Raw genomic sequence first — 14,433 nt, 5'->3', positions numbered from 1 at the left:
TGTCCTTCGTAGATAACCAAACCTCCTGCCCGGGATGGTATGAAGGAGCCGGGGAACGCCGGCGGTCCGCATGGGCCTTGGACCTCGTCCAAGCTTTGAGCAGGGCAGAGCGGGCAGTGCGCCACACCCGACGGCACCTCCTCAGGTGGGCCTGGACCGAGGGCACGCCGACCTCTCCCTCTGTGAGCGGAAACAATTGGGTACCCCAAACATACCTCAAACGGGGAGAGGCCGGTGGAAGATGAGATTTGGCTGTTGTGAGCGTACTCGATCCAGGCCAGATGGTTGCTCCAGGCCGTCGGGTGCGCGGAGGTCACGCAACGGATGGCCTGCTCCAGCTCCTGGTTCGCCCGCTCTGCCTGTCCGTTCGTCTGGGGATGGTACCCGGACGAGAGGCTTAGGGTGGCCCCCAGTTCCCTACAGAAACTCCTCCAGACTTGCAAGGAGAACTGGGGACCACGGTCGGAGACGATGTCTGAAGGAATCCCATGCAGATGTACAACATGGTGGACCAGGAGGTCTTCTGTCTCCTGGGCCGTTGGGAGCTTCGGGAGGGCAACGAAGTGGGCCACCTTGGAGAACCGGTCCACTATCGTGAGGATGGTAGTCATGCCCTGGAATGGCGGGAGGCCCGTGACGAAGTCAAGGCTGATGTGGGACCAGGGGCGATGAGGCACCGGTAGCGGCTGGAGGAGTCCTTGTGTCTTCTGGTGATCAGCCTTGCCCCTGGCACAGGTGGTACAGGTCTGGACGTATTCCCGGACGTCCACCTCCATGGACGCCCACCAGAAGCGCTGCCGGACCACTGCCACAGTTCTTCGCACCCCTGGGTGACAGGAGAGCTTGGAACCGTGACAGAAGTCCAGGACTGCGGCTCTGGCCTCTGGTGGGATGTAGAGTTTGTTCTTAGGGCCGGTCCCCGGGTCCGGGTTCCGTGCCAAGGCCTTCCGGATGGTCTTCTCCACTTCCCAGGTGAGGGTGGCCACGATAGTGGACTCGGGGATGATGGTTTCCGGTGGATCTGACAGCTCGGTTTTGACTTCCTCTTCGTGTACCCGGGACAAGGCGTCAGATCGTTGATTCTTGGTCCCGGGGCGGTAGATGATCTGGAAGTCAAAATGCCCGAAGAACAGTGACCAGCGGGCTTGCCTGGGGTTCAGCCGCTTGGTGGTCCGGATGTACTCCAGGTTCCGATAGTCAGTGAAAACCGTAAATGGTACCGCAGCTCCCTCCAACAGGTGTCTCCACTCCTCAAGAGCCTCTTTCTTGGAGTTCCTAGGAGTTCCCGATTGCTGACGTCATAGTTCCTCTCTGCCGGGGTCAACCTGCGGGAGAAGTAGGCACAGGGGTGGAGGACCTTATCGGACTCCCTGCTCTGGGACAGCACGGCTCCTGTCCCTGAGTCAGAGGCATCCACTTCAACTATAAACTGGCAGTTAGGATCGGGCTGCACCACAACTGGTGCAGTCGAAAACCGGCGTTTCAACTCCCTAAACGCGGCCTCGCACCGATCCGACCAGGTGAAGGGGACCTTAGAGGAGGTCAGGGCTGTCAGGGGACTAACCACCTGACTGTAGCCCTTAACGAACCTCCTCTACAAATTTGCAAAGCCGAAGAACTGTTGCAGCTTCCTACGGCTTGTCGGTTGGGGCCAATCTCTCACCGCCGCAACCTTGGCCGGATCAGGGGCGACGGAGTTGGAGGAGATTATGAACCCCAGGAAGGACAAAGAAGTGCCGTGGAACTCGCACTTCTCGCCCTTCACAAACAGCCGGTTCTCCAACAACCGCTGCAGGACCTAACGTACATGCTTAACATGAGTCTCAGGATCCGGGGAAAAGATGAGGATATTGTCCAGGTATACGAAGACGAATCAGTGCAGGAAGTCCCGCAAGACGTCGTTTACAAAGGCTTGGAACGTCACGGAGGCATTAGTGAGGCCGAACGGCATGACCAGGTACTCAAAGTGACCTAACGGGGTGTTAAATGCCGTCTTCCATTTACCTCCCTTCAGGATCCGAACCAGGTGATAAGCATTCCTAAGATCCAGTTTCGTAAAGCTTTTGGCTCCATGCAGGGGCGTGAACACTGAATCTAACAGGGGCAGAGGGTATCGGTTGCGAACCATAATCTCGTTCAGCCCTCTGTAATCAATGCATGGACGGAGTCCGCCGTCTTTCTTGCCCACAAAAAAGAAACCAGCACCCATCGGGGAGGTGGAGTTCCGGATCAGCCCGGCAGCTAACGAGTCCCGGATGTAGGTCTCCATTGAGTCGCGCTCAGGACGTGAGAGGTTGTACAGGCTGCTGGACGGGTACTCAACGCCCGGGATCAAATCAATGGCACAATCATACGGACGGTGCGGGGGAAGAGTGAGTGCCAGATCTTTGCTGAAGACGTCAGCAAGATCGTGGTACTCCTCGGGCACCGCCGTCAGATTGGGGGGACTTTAACCTCCTCATTAGCAGTCAAACCGGGGGGAACCGAGGATCCTAAACACGCCCGGTGGCAGGTTTCGCTCCACTGAGCCACAACCCCAGACGGCCAATCAATCCAGGGATTGTGTTTTATCATCCACGGGAAGCCCAAAATTACGCGGGAGGTAGAAGGAGTCACATAAAACTAATCTCCTCCCGATGATTCCCAGACACTACCAGAGTTACAGGTAGTGTCTTGTGTGTGATTAAAGGGAGAAGGGTGCCATCTAGCACCCGCACATTCAATGGTGAAGGGAGCGCCACTAGAGGGAGCCCTACTTCCCTTGCCCATCTGCTGTCCAGCAGATTCCCTTCTGACCCCATGTCCACCAGTGCTGGAGCTTGAAGGGTTAGATCCCCACTCAGGATCGTAACTGGGAGACGTGCAGAAATGCGTGTGTGTCCCAGATGAATTTCTTGGCCCACCCTTAGCCCAGTTTCTAAGGGCGAGCGTTGGTGTTGTCATTTTGGCCGTTTGGGGCAGTTTTTCTGTATGTGCTCTTTTGAGCTGCAGAGCAAACACTCCCCGCGGGCCAGCCTCCTCATTCTGTCATCTGATCTCATTTTGGCCCTGCTCGTTTCCCTAGCAACGTCAGCAGGGGGAGCTGTTGCCACACGGAGCGCTGCGGCTGTAATTGGTCACTGGATCCTTAAACTCTGGACATAATAAACTCTACATGGTGGATCCTTGATCTCTGGACATAAACAGAAACAAAATCTGTAGTTTTTGTTTAAAAGCATTTCCTTTCAGACATTATTGGCATGACTGTCTTTCCATACATCTGAGCTGAACTCTTACAGCTGCTGTGCTGCACGTCAGGATGTAATTCATAAAGAATGCAGGACGTCTCATTTTGGGAGGAAAAAAATAAAATAAAATTTTAGTTGATTGTAGTTTATTGTCTGTATTACAGCTTTTGTAAGAGGTGTCAGTTTATTTAAAGCGGCGATTCGTTTTGAATTCCGACCAGCCTCTGTCTCGGCAGAAAGCTGCGCAGCGTTTGGAGCTGTGCCAGTGGAACGGAGGACAATTCTCGTTTGACTGCAACAAGACAAGAGTCCCAGTTAGTGACTTTAATCCACACAAAAGTGAGTCAAGATATTTTAATGGCTTTGAGAGTTAAGAAGCAGACTTGCTGTTTCTGAAAAGCAGTGAATCAAAGAACCAACAAGCTAGTGGATTGAAGCATTGCTTCATTGGTACACGCTAGTTCACGCTTCAAAGTGGAGTCGTGCTGCAGAAGTGGTTGATTACAGACCTGCTGCAGGGTCTGTAATCAACGTAGAGGAATGATCATTTTCCTGACAAACACCCTCAAAAACAGCGGCCGCTCTGAAGGACCGATAAGGGAATCGTTAAGCAAAAAGACTACTGATATCGGTGGAATGAATCACTTCTTAATGATACTCGAAAAGAACCGGTTCTCGATACCCAATACTAATCTCCATTCACTTATACTATATTTATGGTATAACAACACCTTTTTTTCTGTGCCGGAAACTGTATGAAACAAGGTTTAGCAAACTTATACATATTATGTCGAGTGCTCTAAGCCAAGATGCTGAGACTATGGGACTCAAGGTTTGTAGGGTACTAGCTCTGACCTGTGTATACTTGTCCATAAATGATCTTCCTCTTTGTTCTTAGGCTACACCTTTGGTCTCTGTCTTTATTTTGGCCTTTTGAGATATATCCTGTGATTTGTGTTTCTGTTCCATTACAAACGTTTGAGAATTTTTAAAAACCATGAAGAGACCACAGGTTTCCTCATCATTCCAGAGTCCTTCTGCTTGATCAACAAAAATTTATAACAGACAATATCACCAAAGTTCTCCAATCAGCACTTCAGCACCTGGAACCCAGCGAGAGTGATGTGAGGATGCTCATCAGTATCACTAGTATCACAAGTATCAGTATTCACAGGCTTTATTTCAACCTGCCCAATCCAGAGAGGGGTAACCCCAGCTTCAGTGGTTCCCCACCAAAACCAAACCAAAGTCACTGATTTGCTTGCGTGGGTCCTTATGATTTTCAGCTGGTGTTGAAGTCCAGCCCATCAGTGTGGGAGTGGGCTCACATAAAAGTGGGCTGAGAACATTCGTCTGTCTCCTGCTCGTTTGGGAGTGGAACTCATTTGTCTCGTTTGCTGGAGATTTGCTGCAGGTGTGTGTGACCTTCCACTTCCGCGTGAGGGAAGGCAGGTGTGCTGGTCACGGCTGCGGGGCTTTCTGGAAGTGTGCGCTGGTGATTGCTTCTTTGAATGGTGTTATTGCACAGATACTTCTGATGGAGTTACTGCTGGCGGCGCTCTGCTTGGCGCTCACAGTGCTTTGTTGTTACTGGCTGGTGGGAGTCGACTCCCAGAGTGCGTGCTGTGCTATTTGGGTCAGACAGTTTGGTATGTAGTAACGGGGCGGAGCCTCTCCTCCAGCTGTTCGTGTGCCATTTATGTCTGAGTCGTTTCCGTGGAGGGGAGGAGTGAGGCAGTGGACTGATGCGCTGCTGGATGTTACTGCTGCTTTGCCCGATTGTTTTGCCCTGCCGTTTGCTTGGCTGCTGTGGGTGTCCTGTCCGTGCTGTGCTGTCGGCTGCGCTGGGCAATGAAATGGGTGGCCCTGTGCTGCTGCCCTCTGGTGGTTGATACAGTAGTTGCTGGTTCCTGTGACCCGTGTTATTTTATTTTGCTAATATTTTTATGCAACCTATTTTAGGGATTTTGGACATCTTATGTTGTGTTTGTGGAGATAAATTCAGTCATAAATTGTTTAGCATTTTGAACCACTTCTCTCTGTAACAGACCTGTGGGCCATTCTTTGGAGTTTATTTGATTGAGGAGCTCCCTGGGTGACACTCCCAGGGTGGTGTCAGAAGTACGACCTATCATTACATCATGACTTCCAAGTATTCCAATGAATAATAATAATAATAATAATAATAATAAAAACTTGTCTACTTTGCCACACCTGGCCAAATTCCAATGATGGCAGGTGAACTGCCTGAATGTAAGAACCCCAAAATAACTATATAATGGAAATTTAGAATTACACAACTTGAAATTGACTAAAAATTCACAAAATGACATTTAAAACACAAACATTCAGAAAGATGACTTTCACAGTCAAACAATTCAGTGAAATAACATGTCAGATAAATTTCAACCTCAAGTATTTCACAGTGATTCCAGTGAGGACACAGAAAAGTGGATGCGTCATCTCAAACAGGATTTAGTCCTTTTGTCACACAAGACCTCAGTCCACCAGAGCCCAGACACTCCACAGACACACAGAAACAACCACCACATCCGTCTCTCATCTCTTCTTACCTGTAGAAAATGTTGTTGATCTGACGACGAATGTAGGCTCGGAGGCCGAGGAACTTTCCATAGATTCGGTGCAATATTGTTTTCAAGAAGTCTCTTTCTCTGGGATCTTCACTGTCAAACAGCTCGAGCAGCTGAAAAACACACAGGAACACAATGATTAAGACCCAATGACACAGAGTTTGAGCAGCGAACAGGTCACAGGTCAGCTCTTACCGACAGAACAAACTTTTGGTCGATGTATTTTTTGGCAATGTTAGGCTGGAAGTCTGGAGACTCCAGGAATTGCAGGAAGAACTCGTACACCAGCTGAGGACACAAACACGGACACGTTAGTCTCATTACAGCTGATGATTAGCTTTGACGCTGCAGTGGTGAGGTTTTGGAGCACCTGCAGGTGAGGCCAGGCAGCTTCCAGGGTCGGCTCATCCTCCTCGGGGTCAAATTCAGCTCCTGTTGGGTTGGAGGATGGAGGAAGCGTCCGGAACAGGTTCACTGAAAACTGTTTACGCATGAATTAGAATTTGGTCAAAATCTGCTTTTAATCACTGTCAAACACATTTAGCTCTGGATTCCACATCCTGATTTCGGTTGTCTATAAACAGAAAAAGCACATGTATACAACGTAGACATTTGCTGAAAACAGTGATGAAAGTGAGGTCTGAAGAAAAAAAAAATCCTGTTTTTGTGGTGAGTAAGCGGGGCCAGAGCAGCTGGATGCAAACTGCAGAAAACTGTTAAATTCTGCGCACTTCATTCTAATGGTCAAACCCACAAAGACAGAAATTACAGTAAAAGTGATCAATATGAAACATGATTAGATTTATTAGTACACTGCCTGTTTTATTTCTTGTTCTTTCTTTGGTTACATGCAGTTTTGATGCTGCTTCAAAAATCGTAGAGCTGTACTGACCCCCTGATGTCAGAAAGTTTAGCTTATGTTTATCGCCGGGAATTTAGTATGAAGGCGTGAATCCACCTACAATGACACGCTGTGCAAGTTTTTTCCCATCTTGTAGACGTGTGTCAAAGGTTCCAATGAAGACAAGCATGGAAAGTACGAGACGCCAACAAAAAGGAGCAGGTTTTTATTTATACAAGTTTATGTTTCCATGGTAAAATTGACAGTAACATGCACCAAGCACACTGCGCCCACAAACGGCGGTATGTGAACCAAGGTGAGCACTCTGGGCTGCGGCTGGCCTGCTGCCACGAGTTTGACCAAGCGGGAAAAAGATGAAATATTCATGAGTTCATTTTTCTGTGGCGTCCTCACCTGAAAGGAGTTTTTTCCAAGTCACGATCCAGCTGACTGCCACGACGGTATGTCAGGAAAAACACGCGGGAGCACCAATGTCACTGACACAGCAGCTCAATTTAACAATTGCTACAAATATTATTACTACAACTTGGATAATGCAGTCTTCAGTTCACTCAGTCATATTAAAAAAAGGGTCTGGTTTCTCACCTTATTAATGAATGTGAATCACGGACAGAGCGCAGAACCACAAAACATTTCCTCTTCTGCCTCCATGAAAACGGGATCATGTCTGCAGTGTGACTGACGGATCATTTCCCTTATTGCATAAATTATTCAGGCCTGACAGGATTTATATGGCTTCATGGGGAGGTGAGTGAAATCTTAAGTCATTTGTGTCCATCCAAGCAGTCAGCGCCTTTTACTTTATCTAAAATGATCCACAGAAATGACCTCCAGCTATACAGATACTCTGTGAATACAAGCGTCTGGATAAAAGGCTTGCCTCTACTGGTGGTTGGCTCTCACTGCGGTATTGTATCACTTCCTGTTCCGGAGCACAGCGGTGTTTTGCTGTATCTGTTAGCTGTTTAATCTGCGCAGTTAGATTGATCTAGTTAACTAGATAACGATTTGCTTCACAGTGTAATCTTCACGTGCCTTAACTAAAGCACTCCCTCTGCTGAATCACCTCTAAATTATTTACACATTATTCACTTTGTGTGTTTTTAGGAATCCGCTAGCTTAGCGCAGCTACTAGCTCTTAGCCGATTTAGCATGGCGGCTTCTCCTGTCTCTCCTGCACTTTTCTGCTCTGGGTGTGAAATGTTTAGTTATTCCTCGGCCTCCTTTAGCAGTAATGGTACTTGTAATAAGTGTAGGTTATTTGTAGCTTTGGAGGCCAGGCTGGGCGAATTGGAGACTCGGCTCCGCACCGTGGAAAATTCTACAGCTAGCCAGGCCCCTGTAATCGGTGCGGACCAAGGTAGCTTAGCTGCCGTTAGTTCCCTTCCAGCAGATCCCGAGCAGCCGGGAAAGCAGGCCGACTGGGTGACTGTGAGGAGGAAGCATAGCCCTAAACAGAAGCCCCGTGTACACCGCCAACCCGTTCACATCTCTAACCGTTTTTCCCCACTCGTCGACACACCTGCCGAGGATCAAACTCTGGTTATTGGCGACTCTGTTTTGAGAAATGTGAAGTTAGCGACACCAGCAACCATAGTCAATTGTCTTCCGGGGGCCAATCGGAGGTCACTAAAATTAACATTGAATCGGTGTGTAACTTTGCAAAAACAATGTCGGACTCTGTAGTTTTCTCTGGGCCCCTCCCCAATTGGACCAGGAGTGACATGTTTAGCGGCATGTTCTCCCTGAATTGCTGGCTGTCTGAGTGGTGTCCAAAAAATGAGGTGGGCTTCATAGATAATTGGCAAAGCTTCTGGGGAAAACCTGGTCTTGTTAGGAGAGACGGCATCCATCCCACTTTGGATGGAGCAGCTCTCATTTCTAGAAATCTGGCCAATTTTCTTAAATCCTCCAAACCGTGACTATCCAGGGTTGGGACCAGGAAGCAGAGTTCTAGTCTTACACACCTCTCTGCAGCTTCTCTCCCCCTGCCATCCCCTCATTACCCCATCCCCGTAGAGATGGTGCCTACTCCCAGACCACCAACAACCAGTAAAAATCTATTTAAGCATAAAAATTCAAAAAGAAAAAATAATATAGCACCTTCAACTGCACCACAGACTAAAACAGTTAAATGTGGTCTATTAAACATTAGGTCTCTCTCTTCTAAGTCCCTGTTAGTAAATGATATAATAATTGATCAACATATTGATTTATTCTGCCTTACAGAAACCTGGTTACAGCAGCATGAATATGTTAGTTTAAATGAGTCAACACCCCCGAGTCACACTAACTGCCAGAATGCTCGTAGCACGGGCCGAGGCGGAGGATTAGCAGCAATCTTCCATTCCAGCTTATTAATTAATCAAAAACCCAGACAGAGCTTTAATTCATTTGAAAGCTTGACTCTTAGTCTTGTCCATCCAAATTGGAAGTCCCAAAAACCAGTTTTATTTGTTATTATCTATCGTCCACCTGGTCGTTACTGTGAGTTTCTCTGTGAATTTTCAGACCTTTTGTCTGACTTAGTGCTTAGCTCAGATAAGATAATTATAGTGGGTGATTTTAACATCCACACAGATGCTGAGAATGACAGCCTCAACACTGCATTTAATCTATTATTAGACTCAACTGGCTTTGCTCAAAATGTAAATGAGTCCACCCACCACTTTAATCATATCTTAGATCTTGTTCTGACTTATGGTATGGAAATTGAAGACTTAACAGTATTCCCTGAAAACTCCCTTCTGTCTGATCATTTCTTAATAACATTTACATTTACTCTGATGGACTACCCAACAGTGGGGAATAAGTTTCATTACACTAGAAGTCTTTCAGAAAGCGCTGTAACTAGGTTTAAGGATATGATTCCTTCTTTATGTTCTCTGCCATATACCAACACAGTGCAGAGTAGCTACCTAAACTCTGTAAGTGAGATAGAGTATCTCGTCAGTAGTTTTACATCCTCATTGAGCACATCTTTGGATGCTGTAGCTCCTCTGAAAAAGAGAGCCTTAAATCAGAAGTGCCTGACTCCGTGGTATAACTCACAAACTCACAGCTTAAAGCAGATAACCTGTAAGTTGGAGAGGAAATGGCATCTCACTAATTTAGAAGATCTTCATTTAGCCTGGAAAAAGAGTCTGTTGCTCTATAAAAAAGCCCTCCGTAAAGCTAGGACATCTTACTACTCATCACTAATTGAAGAAAATAAGAACAACCCCAGGTTTCTTTTCAGCACTGTAGCCAGGCTGACAAAGAGTCAGAGCTCTATTGAGCCGAGTATTCCTTTAACTTTAACTAGTAATGACTTCATGACTTTCTTTGCTAATAAAATTTTAACTATTAGAGAAAAAATTACTCATAACCATCCTAAAGACATATCGTTATCTTTGGCTGCTTTCAGTGATGCCGGTATTTGGTTAGACTCTTTCTCTCCGATTGTTCTGTTTGAGTTATTTTCATTAGTTACTTCCTCCAAACCATCAACATGTCTATTAGACCTCATTCCTACCAGGCTGCTCAAGGAAGCCCTACCATTAATTAATGCTTCGATCTTAAATATGATCAATCTATCGTTATTAGTTGGCTATGTACCACAGGCTTTTAAGGTGGCAGTAATTAAACCATTACTTAAAAAGCCATCAATTGACCCAGCTATCTTAGCTAATTATAGGCCAATCTCCAACCTTCCTTTTCTCTCAAAAATTCTTGAAAGGGTAGTTGTAAAACAGCTAACTGATCATCTGCAGAGGAATGGTCTATTTGAAGAGTTTCAGTCAGGTTTTAGAATTCATCATAGTACAGAAACAGCATTAGTGAAGGTTACAAATGATCTTCTTATGGCCTCAGACAGTGGACTCATCTCTGTGCTTGTTCTGTTAGACCTCAGTGCTGCTTTTGATACTGTTGACCATAAAATTGTATTACAGAGATTAGAGCATGCCATAGGTATTAAAGGCACTGCGCTGCGGTGGTTTGAATCATATTTCTCTAATAGATTACAATTTGTTCATGTAAATGGGGAATCTTCTTCACAGACTAAGGTTAATTATGGAGTTCCACAAGGTTCTGTGCTAGGACCAATTTTATTCACTTTATACATGCTTCCCTTAGGCAGTATTATTAGACAGCATTGCTTAAATTTTCATTGTTACGCAGATGATACCCAGCTTTATCTATCCATGAAGCCAGAGGACACACACCAATTAGCTAAACTGCAGGATTGTCTTACAGACATAAAGACATGGATGACCTCTAATTTCCTGCTTTTAAACTCAGATAAAACTGAAGTTATTGTACTTGGCCCCACAAATCTTAGAAACATGGTGTCTAACCAGATCCTTACTCTGGATGGCATTACCCTGACCTCTAGTAATACTGTGAGAAATCTTGGAGTCATTTTTGATCAGGATATGTCATTCAATGCGCATATTAAACAAATATGTAGGACTGCTTTTTTGCATTTGTGCAATATCTCAAATTAGAAAAGTCTTGTCTCAGTGATGCTGAAAAACTCATTCATGCATTTATTTCCTCTAGCCTGGACTATTGTAATTCATTATTATCAGGTTGTCCTGAAAGTTCCCTGAAAAGCCTTCAGTTAATTCAAAATGCTGCAGCTAGAGTGCTAACAGGGACTAGAAGGAGAGAGCATATCTCACCCATATTGGCCTCTCTTCATTGGCTTCCTGTTAATTCTAGAATAGAATTTAAAATTCTTCTTCTTACTTATAAGGTTTTGAATAATCAGGTCCCATCTTATCTTAGGGACCTCATAGTACCATATCACCCCAATAGAGCGCTTCGCTCTCAGACTGCAGGCTTACTTGTAGTTCCTAGGGTTTGTAAGAGTAGAATGGGAGGCAGAGCTTTCAGCTTTCAGGCTCCTCTCCTGTGGAACCAGCTCCCAATTCAGATCAGGGAGACAGACACCCTCTCTACTTTTAAGATTAGGCTTTAAACGTTCCTTTTTGCTAAAGCTTATAGTTAGGGCTGGATCAGGTGACCCTGAACCATCCCTTAGTTATGCTGCTATAGACTTAGACTGCTGGGGGGTTCCCATGATGCACTGAGTGTTTCTTTCTCTTTTTGCTCTGTATGCACCACTCTGCATGTAATCATTTGTGATTGATCTCTGCTCCCCTCCACAGCATGTCTTTTTCCTGGTTCTCTCCCTCAGCCAAAACCAGTCCCAGCAGAAGACTGCCCCTCCCTGAGCCTGGTTCTGCTGGAGGTTTCTTCCTGTTAAAAGGGAGTTTTTCCTTCCCACTGTTGCCAAGTGCTTGCTCACAGGGGGTCGTTTTGACCGTTGGGGTTTTTCCGTAATTATTGTATGGCCTTGCCTTACAATATAAGGAGCCTTGGGGCAACTGTTTGTTGTGATTTGGCGCTATATAAATAAAATTGATTTGATTTGATTTAATTTAAAAGGAGTCTTTCAACCTTTTCAAGATCATTTCAATGATCCCTATGTGCTTGACTTGCAAATCACTCTCTACCCTTACCAGCTCCATGTCCTCGTCTTTCTGGAAGAACTAGAGCACTGCGTTCGTACAGTGCAAACCTCCGCCAACACTACTTTCCAATTCCACTGGGCAAATGTGATCAAATGTCAGGAGGTTGTATTTAGTTCATGCACTTAAATCAAAGTATTTTGTGGTGTTGTCGGGTTCTTTTCAGTTCCTGAATTCTTTTGTCAGATAATTTTCACGGAACATTGGTTTTCTCTGCTGTCAGGTTTGTAGCTGCTTTTCATCACTGGTTTCCAACTGATAACTGGAAGAGAAACAAGCATAAAAGTGGAACTTAATTTTGGTGGTGTAAGTAAATCCACAACAGAAAAATCAGAGTGACGGAGGAACTTTTGATTAAGATATAATGCAAAATATACATTAAATGGGTTTTTCAATATTAAATTCAAATGTCCCACAAAATCTGTAATCTGGATCAGATCCAGATCAAACTTTGTCAGGAGATAAAGGATACCATCCTACCCGAGGCTCACGAATATTAAAGAAATTTGATCTTTTTGGACAGAGTTATGAATTCCTGAAAATTCATTCAATGATAAAGGATAGGGATTTTTCCATTTTTCAAAGATTTTGACCTTTGGCTTTGAAAACTTTATCAGTTCTTGCGTATCAGGATATGAATCCTCTGTAAAACATTTCATAACAATATATGAAAGATTGTGGGCTCCAGACTGTTCAAACAGACAGGGGTGAAAACAGAACCTCCACACAATTTCGCTGTCTGAGTAATAAGCGGGTCAGGCTAAAACTAACTGTCTGCACCTCTAGGAGAATGAAACCACAATCCACCATGACCTCATGCTGACCAAGCAGCAACACTCATGCCCGTATTTTGACCCCAATCATGACGTACAGTTCCTTGACTGGCCACTTGAAGGTGGCTCCAAAAGTGAGCAGGTTCCCCAAGAAGCTCATTTTAAAATGTGCAACTTTAAAGCACAAATACACGTTTACAGCATGGCACAAAAACAGTTTTGGCCTCTATGGATAGTTTCCTCCTCCGAGGGGTGAACTGTTTCCAACTTCTTAGTTTAACACATTTTAAGCCATAGAGTTCTGTATAACTGTGGGCGTAGTTGCTTTGAGTGATGGAGGCTAAGCCCAGTGACTGCCTCTCGTAGCCTCTGACTCAATTTCAATTTCACTTTCTTTTCATTTATATAGCACCAAATCACAACAGAGTTGCCTCAAGGTGCTTCACACAAGTGTAAGTCCCTTCGGCTGCTCCCTTGTTTGCACTCGGGGGTCAAGTAAGGTCTAACATTACCAACCCCGAGAGCAACAGTGGTAAGGAAAAACTCCCTCTGAGGAAGAAACCTCAAGCAGACGAGACTCAAAGGGGTGACCTTCTGCTTGATACAGACATAAATTACAGAATAATTCACAAAACAAATATACAGGAAATGCTGTTGGTGCACAGGACAGGAGGGTCTCCAGCACAAGTACCACACCCATCTTTGGATGGAGCTGCACCTTAAACAGAGAGAAAAAACAGAATCAGGTATCAAAAAGACAAAAAATGCTGTATAATTAGTCAGCATTAAACAACAAGAAAAACAGGAAATACTAAGGTGATCGCCGGCCACTAGCCCTAAACTTCACTAAAAGACCCAGAATTTAGGTAAAGTTGAGGCCGCAGCCCGCTCCAATTACTAATAACATGAATTAAAAGAGTAAAAAGTGTAAAACAAAACTGTACCAGTATGCTAGCCATATGAAAGGGAAATAAGTGCGTCTTAATTCTGGACTTGAAAGTCTCCACAGAGTTTTATTGATGCAGGGAGATCATTCCACAGAACAGGGGCACGATAAGAGAAAGCTCTGTGACCCACAGACTTCTTATTATTCACCTTAGGGACACAAAGTAGTCCTGCACCCTGAGAACGTAAAGCCCGGGCCGGTACGTAAGGTTTAATTAGGTCAGCTAGGTAGGGAGGTGAAGTCAGGGGTGGTGGCCAAGTGGTTAATGCACTTGGTTTCAGTTCAGAAGACTCCGGGTTCAAATCCCACCCCTGCCACATTTTCTCCATGTAATCAATCAGTCAATCAATTTTTTTGTGGAGTTGCGTCAGGAAAGGCATCCAGTGTAAAACCTGTGCCAATTCAACATGCAGATCCACCTTGGATTTGCTGTGGCGACCCTGAATGCAAACAAGGGAGCAGCAGAAGGGACTTACTTACCAAGTTAGGGAGATGCTAGTCTCTGAATAATTTTATAG

General features: G+C 45.4%; 1 protein-coding gene across 2 annotated transcripts in view; it reads right to left on the bottom strand.

The window, feature by feature from the left end:
* Nucleotides 1-14,433, bottom strand: part of ppp2r5d (protein phosphatase 2, regulatory subunit B', delta) — a 136,559-nt gene that overhangs the window by 86,059 nt on the left and 36,067 nt on the right. For both annotated transcript variants that reach the window (XM_034184316.1, XM_034184317.1), the window contains exons 5-7: nt 6,189-6,299; nt 6,014-6,106; nt 5,801-5,931 (exon numbers count right to left, since the gene is read on the bottom strand). In XM_034184316.1, coding sequence (XP_034040207.1) covers nt 5,801-5,931; nt 6,014-6,106; nt 6,189-6,299 — 335 coding nt within the window. The remainder of the gene's footprint in view (nt 1-5,800; nt 5,932-6,013; nt 6,107-6,188; nt 6,300-14,433) is intronic.

The sequence above is a fragment of the Thalassophryne amazonica genome, chromosome 13, assembly GCF_902500255.1.
Source record: "Thalassophryne amazonica chromosome 13, fThaAma1.1, whole genome shotgun sequence".
In the NCBI taxonomy this organism is placed as follows: Eukaryota; Metazoa; Chordata; class Actinopteri; order Batrachoidiformes; family Batrachoididae; genus Thalassophryne; species Thalassophryne amazonica.
Note: the sequence above shows the minus strand (reverse complement) of the source record. Positions and strands in the feature narration are given on the sequence as shown.